The sequence below is a fragment of the Anomalospiza imberbis genome, chromosome Z (assembly GCF_031753505.1).
Source record: "Anomalospiza imberbis isolate Cuckoo-Finch-1a 21T00152 chromosome Z, ASM3175350v1, whole genome shotgun sequence".
NCBI lineage: Eukaryota > Metazoa > Chordata > Aves > Passeriformes > Viduidae > Anomalospiza > Anomalospiza imberbis.
The window spans coordinates 45,865,387-45,887,169 of NC_089721.1; the positions used below are offsets into that span (position 1 = coordinate 45,865,387).

The 21,783-nt window shown below is 38.7% G+C and overlaps 2 protein-coding genes and 1 long non-coding RNA gene across 4 annotated transcripts in view; 2 read left to right on the top strand and 1 right to left on the bottom strand.

The window, feature by feature from the left end:
• Window positions 1-8,460, bottom strand: part of ADGRV1 (adhesion G protein-coupled receptor V1) — a 305,664-nt gene extending 297,204 nt beyond the window's left edge. The window contains exons 1-2 of one of the 2 annotated variants that reach the window (XM_068175720.1): window positions 8,402-8,460; window positions 3,588-3,683 (exon numbers count right to left, since the gene is read on the bottom strand). The gene's annotated coding sequence lies outside the window, so the exon portion shown is untranslated. Of the gene's footprint in view, window positions 1-3,587; window positions 3,684-7,839; window positions 8,050-8,401 lie in introns of those variants that run through there. The other variant, XM_068175721.1, reaches the window with a different exon arrangement.
• The window catches only part of LOC137464407 (uncharacterized), a 234,906-nt gene that overhangs the window by 131,398 nt on the left and 81,725 nt on the right, over window positions 1-21,783 (top strand). Inside the window, exon 2 of the long non-coding RNA XR_010994217.1 lies at window positions 16,467-17,640. This is a non-coding gene — a long non-coding RNA (uncharacterized lncRNA). The remainder of the gene's footprint in view (window positions 1-16,466; window positions 17,641-21,783) is intronic.
• On the top strand, window positions 9,039-13,300 carry LYSMD3 (LysM domain containing 3). Its single transcript, XM_068175726.1, has 2 exons — window positions 9,039-9,513; window positions 11,498-13,300. Exons 1-2 carry the CDS (start codon window positions 9,253-9,255, stop codon window positions 12,086-12,088), a joined length of 852 nt encoding a protein of 283 aa, XP_068031827.1. The 5' UTR covers window positions 9,039-9,252; the 3' UTR covers window positions 12,089-13,300.

The window sequence follows — 21,783 nt, forward strand, 5'->3', positions numbered from 1 at the left end:
CTTCCTTTCAAATGAGGAAAAGAACTACATGGAAACAAAAAATCCCCTATAATATTCAATTTAAGAATTGACTCTTCTATTTTTAAGTGAAATATTGACATGTTTTCTCACTAATTGATTACCTTTTCCCCTCAGGATCAAAGACAAATTACTTGAGAAACTGCGAAATTAAGTACCTACAACAAATAAAAACTTTCAGTTGAAAGCTTTAAGGCCAGAATTTTTGTCTCAGAATTTACTATCTTCCATGTTTATAAATTTATTTTCCTGGCTGTGTGGAATCCTGGCATTCATCCTTGCCTCTACAAAGAGGTGCTGAAACAATTTAGCATTCCAGTGCTGATATGGTGCTTCTGAGGACTGTCAAGCACAAAGAGAAGAAAACAATTAACAGTGCTAATACAGTGCTTATTTTGGAGTTGGTCTCCAAGGGAAAAAATGTAATTATTGTCAGTAAATCTGCTTTTCATATATACAGTTTCATTTGTGCTTTGAAGACATTCAGGATTTCTTTCTATTAATATAATACTTTATCCGCAACATTTTAAAATGTTATTTCTAATGAAATAACTGTATGTCATTGTTTGGTATTGTTTTTCTAAAATGTAATGCATTTACAATAATTTATTCCCTATGACACCTGAAATCTGAGTACCTCAAATGCAAGCAGATTGAAAATAAAACCATTTAATTATGTTTATACCTCAAAGGATCCTAAAGCAACTGCATATAAAAGTTCTACACATGATCTGTTATTTGCTATCTAGGTATTGCAGAGGCCCACATTAATGCGGGCACATCATTTAATACATAAATATCCCTACAAAAATATAACTCATGTAACAGTACTATGAAACATACTTTCCCATGGTCTTTTAATTTGTGGCATTCCAAATCAAAAGAGAGGTTGCTTAGGCAAGAAATAAAAACATTCCATGGGAAAGTGATATACTAAGGAGAAACTACTGAAATGCATGTTTAGGGCACAGAGCATAACATAATAAACCCTATATTGTTTAAAATCTGTATAAGATCAGCTAACTTGATCTTTTAAAGTTGTTTCCAGTTTATGCTCACCATGTGTGGTGCTCCCCTGTGGCTTGTTATCTTACTTCAATGGCAGAGGGAGGAAACCAGCAAAGCTCAGTAACCATACTGCATAGCTAAATGTAACCATGGAAGCATTTGTCCATTTGCCAGTCTCTCCAGAACGAGTCAACCATTCATTTCATTAAATCAATATTGAAGCTTTTAAGATTTATTACTTGAGGGAGGAGGAAACTAATAAAACAAACTCCTTGTTGCTTCCCATTAAATACAACTTGTCACAGTAGTCATATTAATACCTTGTAAACACTTTACTGATGCCATGTGAGCTATGTTACTGTCTCTCCTGATGAAGATTACTAGTAACACATTTGCATTCACATGCTTGATACTCTCTAAAAGAACTTAAAAGTTTCTGACGTGTTCTGCTGTCCAGTATAGAAGCTGAATCAAATAGAAAGACAAAGGTTGTAAGAAAATAAGGGTGGGAGGAATCTATTTTAAAATTCATGAACATCCTCCCTTCAAAGAGTTTGTTTCTACTAGATCATTCTCGTATTTATGTCATAAACTGAATATTTGTAATCATATGTTAAGTGCTTTAAAAAGTTGAATGAGATTATTTTACATGTACTTTCATATTTGTTAAAATATGCTATATTTATCCAAAAATGACAGATGCAAAATTGAAATAAACATTTTTTGTATGAAAAACAAATATTTCTTAAGCTGTGTACTGGTAAGTTTTTGGGATTACAAATAGCTATATATATTTTTGGTTGTAATCCATTTTATATGGAAAATTTGAAAGCAAGCAGAGTAAGATGTTTACAACTACAATATTATTACTTTTTACTAATATCAGGAGCAGAGAGTATTATTCCAACAGTTTCATTTAGACCCATATGCCCTTATAGGTGAAAATTGAAGGCTCATTAAACACAGAGTTCAGCAGGCTGTGGATGTCACACCTGTTTCTATATTGAAGATTTTTATGACTCTGAATCTGACCCTTTCCATGAGATAGCCTCCCTGGTCCTGCTCCCACTCCCTGCTACTATTCCCTCTTCCTTTGATAAAAAGCTGCTCAGCAGATACCACTCTTCCAGCCAGAAACAGCTTAAAACAAAAGATGAAAGTAATGCTAGGATATTTCAGAGAATTTTCTTCCTTGCCTATAGGCCTCTGCTCACATGGTAAGAACACAAGAGGCATGGAAGAGGCAGCTGCAGAGCTGACAGGATTGCAGGGGTACCGACACCAGTATGAGGGCACTTTCCCACTTCTCAGTGGAATGACACCAAAGGACAGTTTGCCACAGAAAGCTTTTCTTAGCTGTAGCTGTAGGTAACAATGTTCCAATACAGAATACATCCACCCTAGAAACTTGCAAGCGAGGAAAGTCTGTATCAATGAAGATACAACATTTGTCAATATGGTATATAATGTAACCACGTTTAAAGGGTTATAATATCAGCAAGCTCAGAAACATACAGGTTTACAGATTTTAGCCTTAGGCGATGTGTCGCGGTGCATCCCCGAGGGGACTCCAAGAGGCTGTGAGTTTGCTGGTAGCAGCAGGCAGCAAGGAGACTCCGCACGGCTTCTGAGGGTGCTCATTAGATGAAGGTTTATTGGGGGTCCTACCCCCGGGAGGCAGCATGGTTTCTGAGGAAGAGGGGGGAAAGGGGAGTGAGGGGGGAAAGGGGAGGGGGAGAGAGGGGCTGAGAGAGCACCAGCCAGGAGAGCCCACGAAGAGAGAGAGTCCCATACCCCCCGGCACACTGAACAGGGAGATTCAAAGTGGGCGCGGAACAGATCGGGCCAATGGGATTACAGACACAGGATACTGCAGGGGAGGATCACAGGCTTGGAATGAACCGTACGTTTTCCAGGGGTGAGACAGAGCATGCCATTCAACTAAAATATAACACCACAAGAATGCACAGTTGAAAAGCAACAAAGCACTTATGGAGCTACTTTAGCATTTTATCTCCATATGTGACCAGATCTTACTGCTTTTACTCACCCACACAGAAGTATTCCCTTCCTTCAGGCTGGACACACCCTGTAGGCATCCCTACCAATGGGAGATCTACACATAAACTGCCTGCAGCCACATGTTTGCCCCACTAGCCCTGGATCCAGCAGCAATTTATACCCTTTTGTATGCTGATGAGTACCAAAGTCAATTGTAATCATCAGAGCTCTCCCATTTCTCCTGTAATTCCTACCTGGTGTGGCTCTTAGGACAAATCACACTGACATTCAAAAACAACTGCAAGAGGGGAAGATGTGGAGACCCAAGTATTTTTTGTCACAGTCATAGAATATCATTATGAAGACATGAAAATATTTGTATCATATAGTTCAACAAGGGTTAAAAATAGATCTCTGCACTCTCTCCCTGAAAATACAAAACTCATAACTGAATGTTTGTGTTATCAATATTAGTGGAATGGGAATGAGAGTATTACAATAATACAGATCACCTGGTAAACTGTTTCCATTAAAACAAGCATATTAACACTGCTGAATACCTTCAAAGATAAAATAAAGGTCTTCTGAATTATTTTCATCTGAAGAAACTCAAGCAGAGAAGCAGCTCACTATAAGTGTCCAATGTGATTCTGTGACTGGGAAAGAAAAAACAAGCACGCACCATCTTCAGATGCATCAACAGCAGATTAGCGACAAGCCATTGAGGTGGTGGAATTACTTTTGTACATGGCACTAAAGGGGTGGATATTCGAAATTGCATAAATACTGGTATCTGCATTTTAAAAACAATGCTGAAACCCAAAGTGGATCTAAATAAATCAAATTCCCCAAAACCAGGACCTAGAGAAAGCAGAAAACAGAACTCAATGAACTCTGAATGCTTATTTAATTAAAAACAAATGAGAGAAAGAGATTAGGACAGTGCAAATATTCCCTCAGAAGAGAAAGAACATAAATACTGAAAGGTTTCTTTACTTTACTCCGGGAAAACATATGAAATAATAATAGCTATTGACTGGATTTATTACAGTCATCCAGTAAAAATTGGAAAGACTTTATGATAATCTTTAAAGCAAACAAACAAAACCAAAAACCAACCAATCAAAACACCCCAAGGAAAAACCCCAAACAACCAAAAAAAAAAAAAAAATCTCAAAAACCCACTTCAGAAATAATTTCATCTATTACATTACCAAAACAGTTATTCATCAAGAGATAGGAATTCCAAATCTAATAACAAAATTCATCTGTGAATAAGTCAAAAGACATTTTAAAGAAACTATACTGCATTTTTCCATAGACTTTTTATTCAGAGGGTACTTAAGCAGTAAATCAAAGCAAATATGAAGTTATTTACAGTTTTTTGAAAATAAAATACCAAAATCCAATGCACCCTACTGGCTGCATTGTGGAAGGCACACAGCATATTTCTATAATGGATACACATTCAATTAATGCAGTTAGTTTAAAATGTTACTGATTCCTGTCAAGTAACCAAAGGGGAACAGCAAATATGCAAAATATTACTCAGGGAAAATAAAGTCTCAATTCAATTATATTTTTTCATTTACTGTCATTTAAACCATAACAATAATAAATAAAACAATTAAGTTCTGTGGTCATTTTTAACCCATTTTTGTGGTTGGACCCTTGCTAAATAAAAAGGATTTATGGTAGTTTTGAGGATCAATGGTTGGACTTAGTGATATTAAGGGTCTATGATTATAGCTAAATGTATACATGCAAATATTTCTACCAGAGAACAGACTGTGCAGTGTCTATAGACTTAGCATTATTTGATTCTTGCATACTTTTATAAAGATCTTAAGAAATTCCTCTTACTGCATCTTACAGTCATGTCTTAATAACTTCCTTTGGTCTTTACTGGAGCTGCAGAGCTACCTTGACATTAATATTTCCTACAATTCTACTACCATTCCCAATTACCAAGCAGGGAAGCAGAGACAGACAAAGGCTGTATATGTATTTCCACATGAATCTCTTAATGAGTGAAAATTTATAACGTCATTCAAGGAATTAAAACATACATTTAGACACTAGTTATCTAAATGTAAATCTAGACTGGTGGTACCAAATCATAGAATGACTTGTAAAAACAGTGGTGGCTCATGACATGGGATAGCTTCCAGATGGAAAGAAAATAGTCATTTTAATAAAAAATTACTAACAAGTTATATCAGCCCCTCCACATCTTCTTTACAACTCCTTTCTAATAATTTCTTAAGATCTTCCTAGTATTTCTATGTGTATACCTGTAGGAATGGGCCCCCTGTTGACAGAATAAACAAGTTACCCTTTGTCTCCCTAAAAAGGAAAAAAGCCCAGAAGTTTCTCTTCTCAATTTGGTTAAAAGACACCTCATAGGACCTTGGGGACTTCATCTCAAACTTAAGGATGGCCAGTTGGACAGAAGCCAAAAAGTCCCGCCTAAGCAACTCACTAGAAAAAGAAGAGAACAAAAGAAGTAAATCGCTTTTGTGAAGTGTTTTAGCAAGAGCAAGAACCTCTTGCCCTGGCTCGGTTTTTCTCTGCAAAGAGTTTTTTTATTTTGCCTTTTATTAAAACTTTTTGTTTCCAACACTGTCACAGGAGCCTTAGCAGGAATTTTTGGATCCTGCTTCTTTTATGCCACCTGAGATAGCTGAGCTATCAAGGGTATAATGCTTATCTCTGAGAGCTTATAAGACCTAGCTTGAAGAGAAAGAGCATTATATACCTAACTTCCTAGCTCTGATCAGGCCACACAAGAAATAACATGACCAAGAGGAATGTGGTACAGATCCATGCAGATGCTGTTGGAATGCCATGGTGTGATTAACACTGACCCTGTTGCTCACTGAGAATGCCCTATTAGGATATGCAAAGTAACTTACATGGGAATAGAGAAAGGCTGTATTCCTATTCGCATTCATGGGAGCTATGCAGCCCCAGTCTTGTTCATGAAGTTGGGAATATACCCTTTTGTTATTGATGGGAAAATGTCACCAGTTACAAATGGTTACACACAGGGGTGTAGCAAGGTCAAAGCAAACTCCAGTACTTTCTTTCCCCTTCTAAGGCAGAGTGCTGCTTCAGCAGTTCTATTTGACCTGGTAGTATATCTCTGTAGATAAAAGAAATGGTGAAATTCCCTGTTTCTGATCTTTGCTGTAGCCTCAGCACACAAAGATTAAAAAAAAATCTCCAAAAGGAGATTCCATTAGTGGTGTGTGATGGGTCAATCATTAGACACCACTGCAGGCATCCTTGTGTACAAAGTCTGACTTCAAACTCCTCTACAGATCCACCCACAGCTCTGATGAGTCTCATGAAACAGTCTTTCAAAAGTATGAATAGAGTCGGAGTCATCAGTTTTCCAGCTACAAATAACTGTAGTTACTTCACTTCTATTATTGAAAGCTTCCTTTAGAAAACAAAACAGAACTGCTTGGTGCTGCAAATATTCCCTGACAGTTATGGTACTTCTTAATAGAGGAAATCTTAAATCACTAAGTTAAAATTAATTTTCTTCAAGATCCCACAAGAAAACTGTGGGTCTATGGGAAATTAATTCAATTTTATCATCTTCAACATTGCTCTTTCCAGAATACAGTTGTGGAAGGTTCATTCTACCTGCATTTAGCATCCACAAAAAGACATAAATCATTCTGGGACTCCCACAAATATGTTCACACATTTGTCACGTAATCTGACAATCCAAGCTTTGTTGGATAGTGGCTTCTGTGTGAGGCTGTATCTAAGCCTTCAGTGCAGCTGTGTTAATCAGCACAAGCTGTGCTTCTGACCCATGATAAAAATAGAAAGCTTATTTCTGAGCAGGCTGTGATTGGAAAGATGCTATGAAAGAAGAAATTGCACCTCTCTAGGAGAAACCACACTGTTCACCATTAATTACACCTGAAACACTCAGCAAGGAAAATGTTACGTGGGCCCAAGTGTCAAGAAAATACCCTTAACAAGGCTACTAAATGGTTTAGAAATGTCCAGACTTATGAGCAACTTCGGTTTGAGAAATTCTAACTACACTAGGTATCCACCGGGCTCTTTTCACAAGTGCAGAATAAGAAAGCCAGAAAATTACCCTGGACGAAGTAGGCCCAACTTCCTGCAGGAACAATATCACATTTAAATGCTAGTACTATTCCATGCTTCTTCACAAAGGGCAGTGATCAGACCTGCCTGAAATGGCCAGCTTGTTATTTTATGCTGACTTCTGTACCTGAGAATATTTCTACTCTTCCAGGCAAGCCTCTATGTTCTTGAGAGAAATATACTGCTCTTGTTGATGCTATTTGGCTAGGGAGTACCTAGACAGTCTTGGGAATACCTTTATTTTAACTGATCCATCCCTCATATACAACAGAATACTATTTTAAGGTAGATACAGATAAATATATGTATGTGTGTAATGTATATGTGGATGTGACAGCCTGGTTGGAGAGTGAGAAAACAAGGTAAGTTTTCTCACTGCAGACTTGTGAGACTTCTAGGGAGTTGTAGAGAAATGATGATAGCTTGTTATTGTAAACAACCTGCAGGTGGTGTTTTCTACTCTTTTTCTGTTCTTCTCAAGGATTGTTTGTGAGAAAAGTGTTTTTGCTAATTAGCCAATCAGGTAGAATGTGTCGAGTCAGTCTATAAAGAGAAGAGTTTTTCACATTAAAGCTGCTGTTGTGCAAACCAGCCTTCTTGGAGTCTGTGCTGCTTTCTTACTCAGTAGCAACGTATATATACACAAAAAATAGGCTGACATACAAGAACACAATGTACCTTCACAGCTCGTTTTACAGTATCTGGAAATGTGGCTTCAATTAAGCTTCTGTGGATGTGAATGTGACACTTCTTAGAGCTACACAATTGTTAGCTCTTATCTTTATGTCTTCAGACTCAAGTAATCTGGTTTTCAAAAGTAAAGACATAAAAAAAATCTGTCTTTTTTAATATCAAACATGTTTCTAACCACTATGGTTGTTTAGCAAGATTCAAAAACAAAAGAAAAAACCCAAAACTCTAATTTAAAATTACCTTAAAATAAGATTTAATTTATTTTCAAGAACCAGACCTGCAAACTCATTCGTCTTCAACAATCTTTTACAACATATTTAGCCTTAGAGCTGTCAGGTTTTTTAAGGAATACTGTTCTTGCTCCTGCTGTAATCCAAAAATTCCTGCTAAGGCTGTGTCAGCAAAAAGACACACCAAGTTAAATCTATTAATTAGACTAGGACATCCACCAATTACCTCAGCACCCCAAAAGCTGATGACAGTCCTTTAGAGCAAAAATTATTCTGCTAGGGAAGTTGAAGTATCGACACGGTTTAATTTGTGGTACCTCTCCTGTGAAAAAGATCTGTCAGTGAGGGCTAGATTTCTGTACCTCTGCGGTACTAGTACTGAGGGGACGGGTGTGAAGGGATACAAAGAAACTGCCTAGCAGCTTCTGAGGGTTCAGCAAGGCAGTAAGAGGCAGGCGGGACTAAGAGATATAGAATGTGCAAAGGAGCTGTGAACGCTAGGCGAAAACGGTCTCAGAAGAACTCTCTTAATCACTCAAATGCATGGCAACTTCGTGTATCTGAGCAGACTGCGTTTCTCTAGAAAGAGAATCAGCAAGAGCATGCGGGGGCCTCGAGGGGAAGGCAGGGGTGAAGCGCTCCCTCGCATGGCAGTGCCGGCCCCACTCTCCGGCCTCCAACAAGGAGCGGCTCAGGCACAGCGCTCTCTGGGCCGCCACGGGGCGGGGCGGAGCGGACCAGTACGGGGCAGTGCCGCAGCGGGGCGAGACAGGGCCAGCACCGGGCGGTGCCAGTCTGAGCTCTCCAGCCGCGCCGGCCCCGCCGGCTCCGCACGGCCAAGCCCCGGGGCCGCCTCCCGCCACCCTCCCGGCCGGGGCTGCGCGTGGCCGGCACCTGGGCGTGGCCGCGCTGCCACGTCCGCAGCGCGGCCGCCATCGCGCTGGGTTCCGTGTGGAGCGGGGGCAAGTAAAGCCGCGGTCCGGGGCGGAGCGGGCCGGCTAGGCAGGGCAGGGCACGGTTCGGCTCGGCTCTCACCTCCCCGCGGCGGCGTGGCTGGCGGTTGCTGAGCCTGGAGTGAGCTGGGCGGGGGCGAGGAGGAGGGGCCGGCGTGGGGCTCCCCGCGAAGGGCGCCACGCCTACGGTCGTTCCACTGGGCCACCCGTGGAGCATGGCCGGCAGAGGCACTGGCAGCGGCCCGCAGCCGTCCGCCGTGGCGCAGCCGCTCGCCGGCGGTCACTTGTACCCCTTCGTGAGCGCGGAGAGCGAGGGGCCCGAGGAGGAGGGCGAGTTGTCGGAACTCCGGCCGCGGGGCAGGGAGAAGGTCCGGCGGAGCGCGTCGAGGGACAGGCTAGATGATACCGTCCTGCTGACTAAGGACATCCGGGAAGGGGACACGCTGAACGCGATTGCGCTGCAGTTCTGCTGCTCCGTAAGTGCCAGGCGGCGCGGGCCCCGCGAGGCCGGTCCCGGGCCGGCTGCTCGCGGTGGCAGCGTGTGACAAACACCGTGTGTCTCAGAAGTGGAAAATTACATCAGTGTATGTGTTATAGCGCAGGGTTCCGGTCCCATGGGATTTTCCCCTTAAAACTAATATAAGTGTGAGAAACAAGCGCATAGTTTTGGTTGTGACATTCTCTCAGAGTACATTATATTCAAACCTGTTCTCCAGTCACAGGTCGGCACATCTAGTGCCATCCTCGCTCTTGGGCTACTTGACAAGGGTGTTGGTGAACTATCTTAAGAGTCTGTGTAGAGCCCTAATTCCATAAAAGTAGGGAAAAAAAAATTCTGCATATTTTTCTTTTGAATTCTCCTAAATTGCCCTAGTATTTTAAGCATGAGCATGCTGTACTTTTGGGAACTTTGCATCCCTGTGCACCCTTGTTTCTGCTGACTACTTTTAGCTCATTTCTTACATTAGTCTGGTAAATGTCCTGCCTACCCAGTAATTTTGGTTGACAGTATTATTAAGGCAATGGCACTGGTCTTGGTTGATGTTTCCAGTTTTAACGGGAAATCAGCTGTGTGTGTTGAGAGAACTGACTGCTAAGTGCACAGGTTGCCCTGAGGTCAAGTTCAAAATCTGTATATACAGAATATGCTGTCATCTGATTCCTCAGGCAGAAACAGAATTGTGGGCCTCCTGTTGTGACTTTAGGTATTAAAGTCTTGACATAACCATTTCTTAATCATGACAGACCTTAGCCTCATTAATCAAGTCTTCGCTTCAGAACCTACTGCAATTGAGTATTTTGAGCAGTTTTATGAGGCCAGGCCTCACTAAGAAAGGAAGAGCACAACTACAACTAGATTGTGCTCTTTCTTGCAAATTCAAGAGAACATGGAAGAGTGATCCTGGGGCTTGAGGCAGAAAGTATAAGTTGCATTGTGGTGGAATCATAAATTGCTGCATTTGGCAGTCTTTTATTCTCATCCAATTTATTCAGCATCATACACTTAACAAATACACTGCCATAGTAACTGAAGGAGTTCTTCACATTAAAAAGGTTTGTGTGAACTTGGATACAGTGCCTCTTCAAATGGGCATAATTCCTGTGTGCTTTGCAGGTGTTGCAGAAAAGCACTGATTTGGAAGTACTTCATTATGGTAAAGTCTGTGGCTGTGCCTTCTGTAGTGAGGGAGCTATCATCTGAAAAAGAAGCCAGTGATTATCCAAGTGCACTTAAATCCCTGCAGAATGTTTCACATTAGACTTAAAATCTGAACTTACTGCAAGCAAAACGAGATTAATTTTGAACAAGAATAGGAAAAGGGGAGAGATGACTTGGGTAAGGTAGATGACAGTAGTTTAAAAGTTACACTTTTTTTCTGCCTTAGCGCCCAAAAGCAGCAAAAGACCATGCCTGTGGCTAGATGAATTGCAAACTCATACTTTGGAATAACTCCTAACTCAGAAGTTTTTCACTGAATTAGAAATTAACAGTAATTTATATAATTTGAGAACTTAAAAGTGAGGTGAATTCTCATTAATTTCACAGAGATAGTTGGCAACTGATAGCTGAACATACATTTAAGTAAAAGTGTCTATGTGAAGTGACTTTCAGTTTTCTTATCTGAATTGAGAGAGTTTTTGCATCATAATTAATTTCCTTGCTGTAAAGTTGTTCAGATTTGGTCTTTGACCTCTTCTGACTTCATACTGTATGAATGGGTATCAATTAAAAAAAACCCTAATTTTATGGTAATAAAAACCAAAGGCCTTGCCTTAGACTTCAACTTAAAATCTGAACTTAATTTGAGCAAAATGATATTTTGAGCAAGAATATGGAAAAGAGAGCTAACCTGGGTAGGGTAAAAAAAAAGGCCTTTTCTTTGTTTCCTTACAAAAGACTTGTAAATAGAGTTTTGGTTCAATGGAATACTATGTTTTAGCTGTCATTTTCATTTTTAGGTTGCAGATATCAAGAGAGTTAACAATCTTATCAACGATCAAGATTTTTTTGCCCTGAGGTCTATCAAAATTCCAGTGAAAAAGTTCAGTGTATTGACTGAAACCCACATATCTCCAAAAGGAAGACCAGCTCTTCGGCCTGCTCTGTGTTCCACAGAAGTACAGGAAACATCTCTTTGTGATAAATTCTCTGCAAACGAGACTGCTGGCAACTTCTTAAAAGAAGTCGATCGAGATATAGAAGAAATAGTGAAGTGTAATGATACAAAGAAAGAGAATCTGAATGAAGTTGTTTCTGCTTTAGCAGCCCAACAGATCTGTTTTGAAACTGATGGTAAAACTAAAAAATGCAAGGATCCTTACTATGGAGCAGACTGGGGTATAGGATGGTGGACAGCAGTAGTGATTATGTTGATTATTGGCATAGTAACTCCAGTTTTTTATCTCCTGTATTATGAAGTTCTAGTGAAAGCAGATGTCAGTCACCATTTTCCAATGGAATCTTCCCATTTGTTTGTCACAGCAGCATCACATCAGAAAGAAACAGAAAATGGAATAAATCCAACAAATATTATGAAAGTTGATAATTAAGGAGACCTTCAGCATTAATAGTGGAAGACCCTAGACAACTGTTATTTGTAGATACGTAACATAACCTTAGGTAGAGGGGAATCCAGAGAATGCAAAACGCACTTGGAACGCAGAGAAGTGTACTGATGTGTGACTTGCCTTTATGGGCAGTGTTTCACTACAAGGATATTTCTGGGGATCACATAATCTCTGAATATGCCTGAGACAGGCAATTTGCAAGACTGGGGTGTAAATTAAGGTATGAAGTAATCTCTGAAGCTTTGCACTTTTTTCTATTTTGATAGGCATGCTTCTTAATTAATGATGAGGTGAAAAAATGTAGTTCAAACTAACACACAAGGAGTCTGTGTGTTTTACAGCCCAGAAGTGGGCATATGGGGATAGCTAACTTTTAAACATCTGAAAGGATTTACAGAATTCATAGTACACTTGACATTTTAATATCAGGTTTACAGTTGTAAATTAAAGTGGTGTTCTCATAATTTAATATTTCTTACAGAGTAAGATTTTTTTAAAACTCAGTCATTCCATAATTAATAGCCACTATGAAGTTCTTTTTTACAGAGGCAGTAGCAAACACTTAAACTGGAATCTTGAAATCTTGTGCCTATGGTCAACCTGTTCTTTAGTACTTTTCAATACAGGCACTAAGGTAATTTGTTTTCTCCATGTGACTCTGTGCCTCAACACAGTCCAGTTAGGAGTCCTCCTGAAACTTTACATTCTTCTTTGGTATCCTGCTGAAAACTGACTGGACTGCATTCTCATCTGGTCACCTGTGTAGAATGAAAGTGCAGAAGTGTGGCACCTTGCTGTAACTGCCCAGTAGTCCTAATTTTCTGCTAATAGAATTATCTTCTCTCCCCACCCCCCCCCTCCCCCCCGTTAATCTCAGTTCAGGACCAACTGATTCTTCAGACAGAAGACATGTGGGTACTGAGCATGCCAATACTGGTCTTGTGCCCATGAACCTTAAGCTCTTAATTTTTTCCTGAAATGTCCTAGAAAACTTCAGGTGATATTTAATGCCTGCTAGCAAATTTGAGCAGAATAGACAACTTGCATCTTCAGACTTGTACTTTACATATTAGTGTATTCATTAACCAATCCCCTCTTGAATATTTCTCTTGGAGTTTCATGATCAACCTTGTTTTTCCCCTCTTTCTCTTCCCAATCTAAAAATGCTTCAAGATAAACAAACAAAACCCCCCACACCTCTGGACTCTTCATACAGAAGGGAGGTACTTGTGTACTCAGAATACTTTTAAATAAAAACTGAAATGGTGCCTATAATTATTTTGGTTATATTTGCCTTGTGGAGCAAGAATTCCGTTGCCCTGTTCAAAACAGTATTTATTACCAAAACTCAAGATAACAAACTTGATTAGGACTTAAAAAGAGAGAAGTGGAAAAACAGTCATCATCCTTTAAACTAATATTGTAATCTTTTCGATGACTGTCTTGACTAAGCATATACAGTACAAAAAGACAAAGTGATTGTGTTCTAACTATTGAGGTAATCCAAAATGCTTTGTGAGATTCTGAGAGTGAAGACTTAGGCACCATTTATTCTTCGGGCACCTGTTGCCCCAAGAAGAGGGGTGGATAATCTTCACTGGCATGCCAAGTATATGAACAAGAATTGGCTAACTTGTATTATATTGAAATTGAGACAGGCCAGAGCTTGAAGGAAAATGGTGTAAAGTTAGGTACCTGAACTATGATCTGTGACTGTTGAACCTTTTGATTAAGAGAGCATCTGTGAGCCTCGTCATAGTCTCCACACTAGAAAAAGGATAACAAACAGTATGAACTTGATGGTTTGCATAACACTTGTTTTCGAAGATCTTTTCAAATAGTAGTTCTTTAAGAGAATATGCCAGTAAGACAAACATAAACACTGAGATAGCAGTTCTAATGCTATATGAAAAAATACTTCACAAAATAATTTATGGTGGCTGAAGCGATACAGCTCTCATGGTTAAAACTTTAAAAGGTGACTCATTCAGACAAGAAAGCTTTGGCTCATAAAAACAAATATTTTCTTTTTAGGATGAAACTTCATATATAATGCATAATTTTTTTACTGCCAAGCCTTTTTATTGTTTTGTTTCTTCTCCCATCCTGAGTTACTGAAACTCACCAGTTCTAATATTTTATTCTTCCATTTCTTATGTATTCATCAAAGAACATTAAATTAGATATTGTGATGATGCAGCATAAGCCTAATATACTGCACATACCTGAACAGATGGTTACTAGACCTGTGGCTTACTGGCACTGAGTTGAGGGTGATGTGCCTTGATTTACCTTAGGATAAGCAGTCTTGATTTACCGTAGGAATAGCTGTCTTATGGGACCATATTCCATTCTAAGCAAGAGCCTGGTATGTTTTTTACATATGTATTATGTAGCACATTTCATACAGTACATTTTTAAATAGAGTTAACTTTATCAGAAGATACAGTAGAACTCTTTTCAAGACACTAGGACTCCTGATCCTGGTAATCTACAACCATCAGCTGGCTTGGCTTGCTGCAGAATGTGGGGATCTTTACAGCTTTTTTCCAAAGTACAACACAGCTGGTCATCATCACATGTCAGCCTTGAATAAACAGGATAACTGCTCTCTGAGGAACTTAAATCTGATCCAAGATAAAATCTGTGAAGGTAGTCTTCTAGAAACTGACTTCTTAAACAAACAAAACCAATGACAAATAAACAAAAGAAACCCCAAAAGCAAACAAAAAAGAGCCCAAATCCCCACAAACATGGAATAATTGAGTTGTAAACCACCTTCTGGAATAACTGCAAAACATTGTTCAGGAAATGGGTTTTAAACTCAAGTGCATATTGCACTGCTGGATCATATAAAATCTAAATGTTTTAAGTCTGGTATACTTTGGAATAAGTTCTCACAAATAGTCTTTGTAACTTGTTTAAGGGCTGAAAATACAACTTTGTGAAATACTACTGAGTGAGGATACAAGTCTTATTTGAAATACTTCTGCTCCTTTGCTTTTAGAAAAATGTTAGTAATATATGAAAAAAAAGATTTTAGACTACAGTGAAAATGGTGCATCTAATATATTTTTACTTCTAAGCACTTCACATGTTTATTACAGCAGGCTACTACTTGTATTTGTTTAGGCCAATTTTTATGTATGATCTACAATAAAAATCCTTAGCCAGCAAGTACTTTGTTGGCAGTAGCTGCATATAACATTCATATCTGGCATACCTTGTTTGCAGCCTTTATGGTTTATTCTGTTCATGCCTTGTAAACGTTGAACTTTTCTGTGTAAATTCTGGAGAACTGGTTAGTTCTTAAAAATAGGTGTGAACAACTAAGGGAGGGATCAGTGAAGTTCTTAGATGGCGAGATGATACTGAAGGCAGTATTCTGTGCTATAAATTATGGTTTGAATATATGCCTGTCCAAATTTGAAGTTTGCTGAAAACTAAAGAACAGTTGTAAGTTTTATTGGCATTATGGTCTTGCAATAAATTCTAAGCAATCAAAAAATCACCTTCTAAAAAGAGGCGCGAGCATTACACCTCTAGAAGAGCACAATCTCACTGTTTTTCAGAAGTGCCTTGGCACTCATCTGTGTCCTTGCAGAACTTGTTCCTAATGGATGGCCTTATTTACCATAGCTAAACTAATCCTGGAGGGTCCAGCCTAAGACTGCAATTCCCTCTGAAGGATAGAGGTGACTACAGTTTACCTCTTAAAGGACTCAAAAAGACCTGATTTTTACCAGAGTAATATTTTTCAACAGTGCAGTAGGAAAGCAGTTGTCCATTAGAAGAATGATGAATGGAGAAAGTAATTGGTCCTCAAGAATTACTGTCCGCTACAGAATGAGATACTGTACTTATTCAGGCAAGCCACAGCTTGTCAACAAATTGTTACTCATGCAGTTAACTCTTTTCTAGTGTTAATTTTATAGTTCCATCTATTTGCATTCCTTTTTTAGGGGGTAAGGAGTCTCACCATTCACCTTGCATGGGGAGAACAGCAAGCAGAAGCAGTTGTAGTCATGGCAAGCAAATTTAATTTACAGCATACTTGCCTCATTCACATCTTCTCTCTGTGTTTTGTATATCACACACAAGAAACGGGCACAGTCATTCAGGAAACAACTGCTGATGTGTATGATGTTAAAAAATAAATTGACTGGCAGAATAAGTTTCCTGTGCAATGCATCTGAATGTTTGTTACATATTGTAGTCAACAACACTTCAGAATAAAAGTAGTATGTCTCTGAGGTGTGACCTGCATAGCATGTCAGTTTTATTTCCTTTATATATGATAGGTATTTTATCAGAACACTTGAAAATTACACCTTTAGGACCAAATTCTTGCTGCATACAGAAGTTCACAGAATAATGCAGAATTGTTCCCCAGTCACCAGTAAAGTGAAATACTTTTTTTAAGAAAATAACGCTTCAAAACGAAGCAACAAAAAAAGCCCGAAAACCCTGATCAACAGTAATGTAGTAACAATAAAAAATATTATTTTTTATTATCAGAAGACAGTAAGATACAGAGAATGTGCTGTCACACTGTTCCTCAAGCATCTAATCTCAGTAATCTAAATTTTCAACACTACAGCTGTTGGTTCTCAAATAAAAAGGATGTTTCCAAACATTCAGCTTATGATTTTTCTTGGCATTCTCTTATTTTTCTAATTAAAACATCATGCATTAAAATACTTCACCACACTCCTTTTCTATATTTTGGGGTTTATTTCTTACTGATTTGTTGTCTGTCTAGTTAATTCTGTAGGAAAGTAAGTACATCAACAATTACATAGATTGTAATTGCCAGCTCACTTAACAGCTCTGAGGTAAGAAAGTATTGCCCTAACAGGTGGTGAAACTGAGGCAAAGGGCTCACATTTTCATCACTAGTGAGTGCACAGGATTCCATAATTTCTTAAATTCTGCCATATATTCTTTCTAAGCCAAATTATCCTTAATTATGATTGATGCTGATTCATTAGGGTAATATAACATATTTTAATAAGTTCCTTTTAACCAAAGTACTAAAGGCAATGTGTTTTTCTAACTAGATGAACAGTTCTTCAAAATACTGTCATGTTGTTTTTCCATATTACTAAGGCCCTTCCAAGTCAGTTTATATTCAAGTGTATAGTTGTCAGTTATTTTCAGTTACCTGAACTCAAAAGTTACATAAAGTTCTTCAAAGGAGTCAGCTGCCAACAAGCAGCTTATGTCCATAAAGGCTATATGTCTTTTTTTTTTTTTTACAGTGGTCATCAAGAATTTTGTTATTTGTTTCAACATTTTACTGCTGAGGCATAGAATTGACTAGTGCTAATGCTTAGACATGATTTCAAGTAAAATGCATACATTTTTTTTCTGTGCAAAGGAAACACAATGGCATAAAGCTTACTTTATTCGTAGGCGATCCAGAGGACCTTAAAAAGGCATGTCTGCAGAACACTTAGCAAAAGAACAAAACAAAGGATTTCCTAGCCTCTTTTGCAGAATAGTATAATTAAACTCCAATGTGTTTTTGGAGAGTCTGTTTTAAAATCAACAGAGCTAAAGCATTAAGTAGTCAGACTATCTCCAGAATTCTGCTTCAAGTAGTGTAAGGCTTGAGCAGTTTAACACTTAGATACAACAGCTACTATGTTGCTTCAACCATATTGTCATCACTGACAACACCAAAGCCATCTCCATCTTCAAAATAGGAAGAAATGTAGTCATTTTACTAAACCAATGGAAAAAATTGACTATATGTGTAGAGAAGACAATTTATAGAAGAAACATGATTTAAACTGCACTTGAGCACCCACATTTTAAAACAGTAATAGATTATTGGGAAGGAAAAGGGAAAATCCTTTAATGAAGTCCTGATATAAATGAAACAACAGGCATCACTGTTTTCATGATAAAAAGGAGTAATTGTGTATACTGATTGTGTCAGAACACATTCTTGTGTACCAGATCTGTTTATCCGAGCTCTTTGTGAGTAACAAGTCTAGAACGGTCATTTAAAATTACAATACAATGCAGTGCAACAAAGATAATTAATGTAGTAATTTCTCCCAAAACAACTCTGCCTTATTGGGAGCTAGGGACATTTCTTTGCCAGCCAACACACTATTAATGACTGAGATCTGACTCTGTATGAATAGGAAAACTAACATTATACCTCTTCATGCTCTTCTTCATCATATTCCTCTTGTTCTTCTACTTCATCATCTTCACCTCCTTTGTCTTCTTTCTTTCTCATCTTTAGGTTTTTCTTTTTCCTCATCCTTCTTTTCTATCTCCCGTCACAAGGCAATCTCTTAACAAGGTAATCTGATGTTACAGCAACAGCACATCCTCCATACTACCAAAGAGTTAAGATGCAGTTAACAGCAAAACAGCCTAACAACGCTGTGCAAATGTTGTCAATATTATGACAAATAATATGACGTGAAGCACAAGAACTTAATAAGGATTTACCTGGTCAAGCATCAGCCATAAAAAACCATGTCCTGTGCAATAAACTGAGATGATGATTTCCCTTTACCATCCACTGTTAGAACAGTTGATAGAAAACCATGTCATACTTGATTGTTGCAGTACGTTTGTGGTCCCCGGGGGGCCCCCTAGGCTGTGAGTTCGCAGGTAGCAGCAGGCAGCAAGGAGACTCCACACGGCTTCTGAGGGTGCTCATTAGATGAGGGTTTATTGGGGGTCCTACCCCCGGGAGGCAGCATGGTTTCTGAGGGAGAGGGGGGAAAGGGGAGTGAGGGGGGAAAGGGGAGGGAGAGAGAGGGAGAAGCTAGGGAGAAAAAGGCCAAGAGTGAGCCTGGTCTCCCCCGCACAGTTTAACAGGGAGATTCAAAGTGGGCGTGGAATAAGACTTGGGCCAATGGGATTACAGATACATGATACTTTAGGGGAGGATTACAGGCTTGGAATAAACCGTAGATTTTCAAGGGGTGAGACAGAGCATACCATTTAACTAAAATGTAACACCACACTTGATAAAGCAATACCACATACTGTATGTAATAATGTAACTGCTTCAAACAATTGGTGGATCACCAGGAGAAAATATACAAAGCTGTTTCACCTTAAAGGTTCCCACTGCCACATGGTTAAGTAACTGCCAACAAAACAGAAGTAACGTCCTAAGTTTCTGTATGTTTCTTCTTTCTCAACTTACTACATTGTTTAAGTTCCAACATCAGTAGATTGGTGAAACAGCAAGAGATTTAAAAACACGGGCACCAGTGCCTCCTTCTGTACGCTCTAGTAGCAGCTGTTCATGTCAGGTTGTATTTCTGCTACCCAGTGAAAAGCAGTTGGTTGTTGTGTTCAGGTACAAACAAAAGCAAAGAAAGTAATTTTTCCACAGCCAGACTCTATTCTTACCCTAACCCTTGCACCACCATGCTGCAGAACTGTTGTCTGTCAGAGTAGCAAGACAAGATGAGAAAAAGCCTGTGCAGGTTATTCCATTTATACTAATAAACATATTAGATTTCATTTTCCTTCAATTTCTACTGTAAAATTTAGAAATACTATGCACATCTTGGCTCAATTTTTTTAATCACATCCAGATTACTTTTAGGCTCAGAATTTTTTGCCTTTTTTGTTTTTGCACCTGGTGAAATAAAATACATCACTGCTTTTTTTTTTTTTTTAATGTGAAAAAGACAAATTCTCTTGTTTTTCCTATGAGTAAATACATCCTGAGTATGCCATGGAGATCCCATAATATCTGTATTAAAATTATCTGAGACTTTGTGCTACATCATTTACAGAGATGTAAATGTCTGATTTATGTAAGACATGCCTAGAAGGCCAGTCTGAAATTCAGTTTGAACAAGTAGTTGACCAAAGGCTAGGCTAAAGTACAATATTCAGCTTCACAAAATACTAGTCACCTATATAGTTAAAATATACTAAGAAACTAGAACAGAATCTCACTTGTTATGTTTAATCATCTTAAAAAGATAAAAACTCATTTTTACTAATTTATACAAAACATTAATGATGGATGCTTCAGACAAGTAGATGTAAAAATAAAAGCAGAAGTTCATTAGCTCTAACAGAAGGCATGATTACTGTAGCTACATGGCTTTCGGACTACAGTTGGCTCTCATCTAGTGAATCTATATTGTGTATTTCTGCATAGTCCCCTGATTCATGAACATTATCAAGTTCCTCTCTGACTAACTATGGTGGAGCAAAGATCAAAAATAGCAATCTGTATACCCAGGTAAGAGTTACTTGAATGGCAGCACACTAAACCAAAGTTCTCAAATACTCAAGGAAGGAGAACACTGGGGACTGCTGAGAAAATACCTATATTTTATCAAAAGCACTTGTCATAAATTACATTGAGTTTATTCTAGTGTTTTGCCTAGGAAAGGATTCTATGACTAAAGCACTGCACAGAGCTCAGGGGAGTCAAGCTGCTCTGCAAAAACATGAACAGCATCAAAGCAAATACATCCAGAATGAAGTAGGTTTTTTAGGAAAACAAGCAGAAAGTGCAATTTAGAATTATCATCCCTGCACAAGCTCCTGCAGGCTTTTACAGATAAAGCATATAGAACAGACATGTGAGGTTTGTCTCTAAAAGCTGGGCATCTTTGGCCCTTACAAAATTGGAGGCACTGACCCATTGTTAGAACTTGCAAAATAGCTCCCTACATTATATACCTTAAAAGTGCAATGGAATACAATTCTAATCTCATTTCCAAATACCTGGTCTTGCAGTACCTTGGGCTAAAATGTATGCATTTGAATGCTATATACCTATGCCTATGGCTGACCTATAACGTCAACTGAACCCAGATGACATTTAATTTATCTTATGTATTTTTTCTTTTCAGCAGGCACTGCTGGTATCTAGGATATGGCATTTCACAGCCCAGGGTCAGTGGGGGAGATATGTGGAAGTCTACCCAAAGTTTTGTCACTGAGAAGGCACGTGGTCAGGTCTTCAGTTAAAATATCCAGGAAGAGGGAGGGGAGGTGTGTAAAAGTAAAGCTGCCCCTGTGCATGGAACTGCATTGAGCCCAAAACCATTCCTGACAGCTAAAAAGGGAGAATGGTAGGAACCTGGTTTGAATTTCTGTGCAAATTCTGTTGATTTGTTCACCTTTGTTCCACCATGGTCAAAGTGTCACGTAAGTTATGTGTCCTCAAAATACAACAAAGACATGTACCAGGAGTTCTAATGGGTCATTAATCAGCTATGTACAAACTTCCTGACTCACATATAACTCTGTATCATCACAATTCCACAAAAAAAACGAAAAAAACAAACACCCTAAATGTATCATCAGGAGTCCACAAAAAACCCTAGCCCCACATCATTTTTGCTTTTAGGGGCGCCTGTTTTTTAATACAATCAAATTCTGATGGTCAGCTGATCTTTGCCATTATAACATGTAGAGGAATGTACTTTTAAGAGCCAGTAGAGAAACTGGAACTAAAGAAAGAAAAATTCCCCCAGTGAGCAGTCATTTTCTTTTTATGATCTCAGGGTGAAAACTATTGTGCATAGGCTTATAAAAGCCTATGGTTTCTTCTTTTGAAATAAAACCCCAGGTATATTCTGGTCCCACCTTTGGAGATTTTGCAAATAAATATTTCATTTTCAGTTGAATCTTACATGTATCATGCTTCTCAATGATGATCTAAAAAT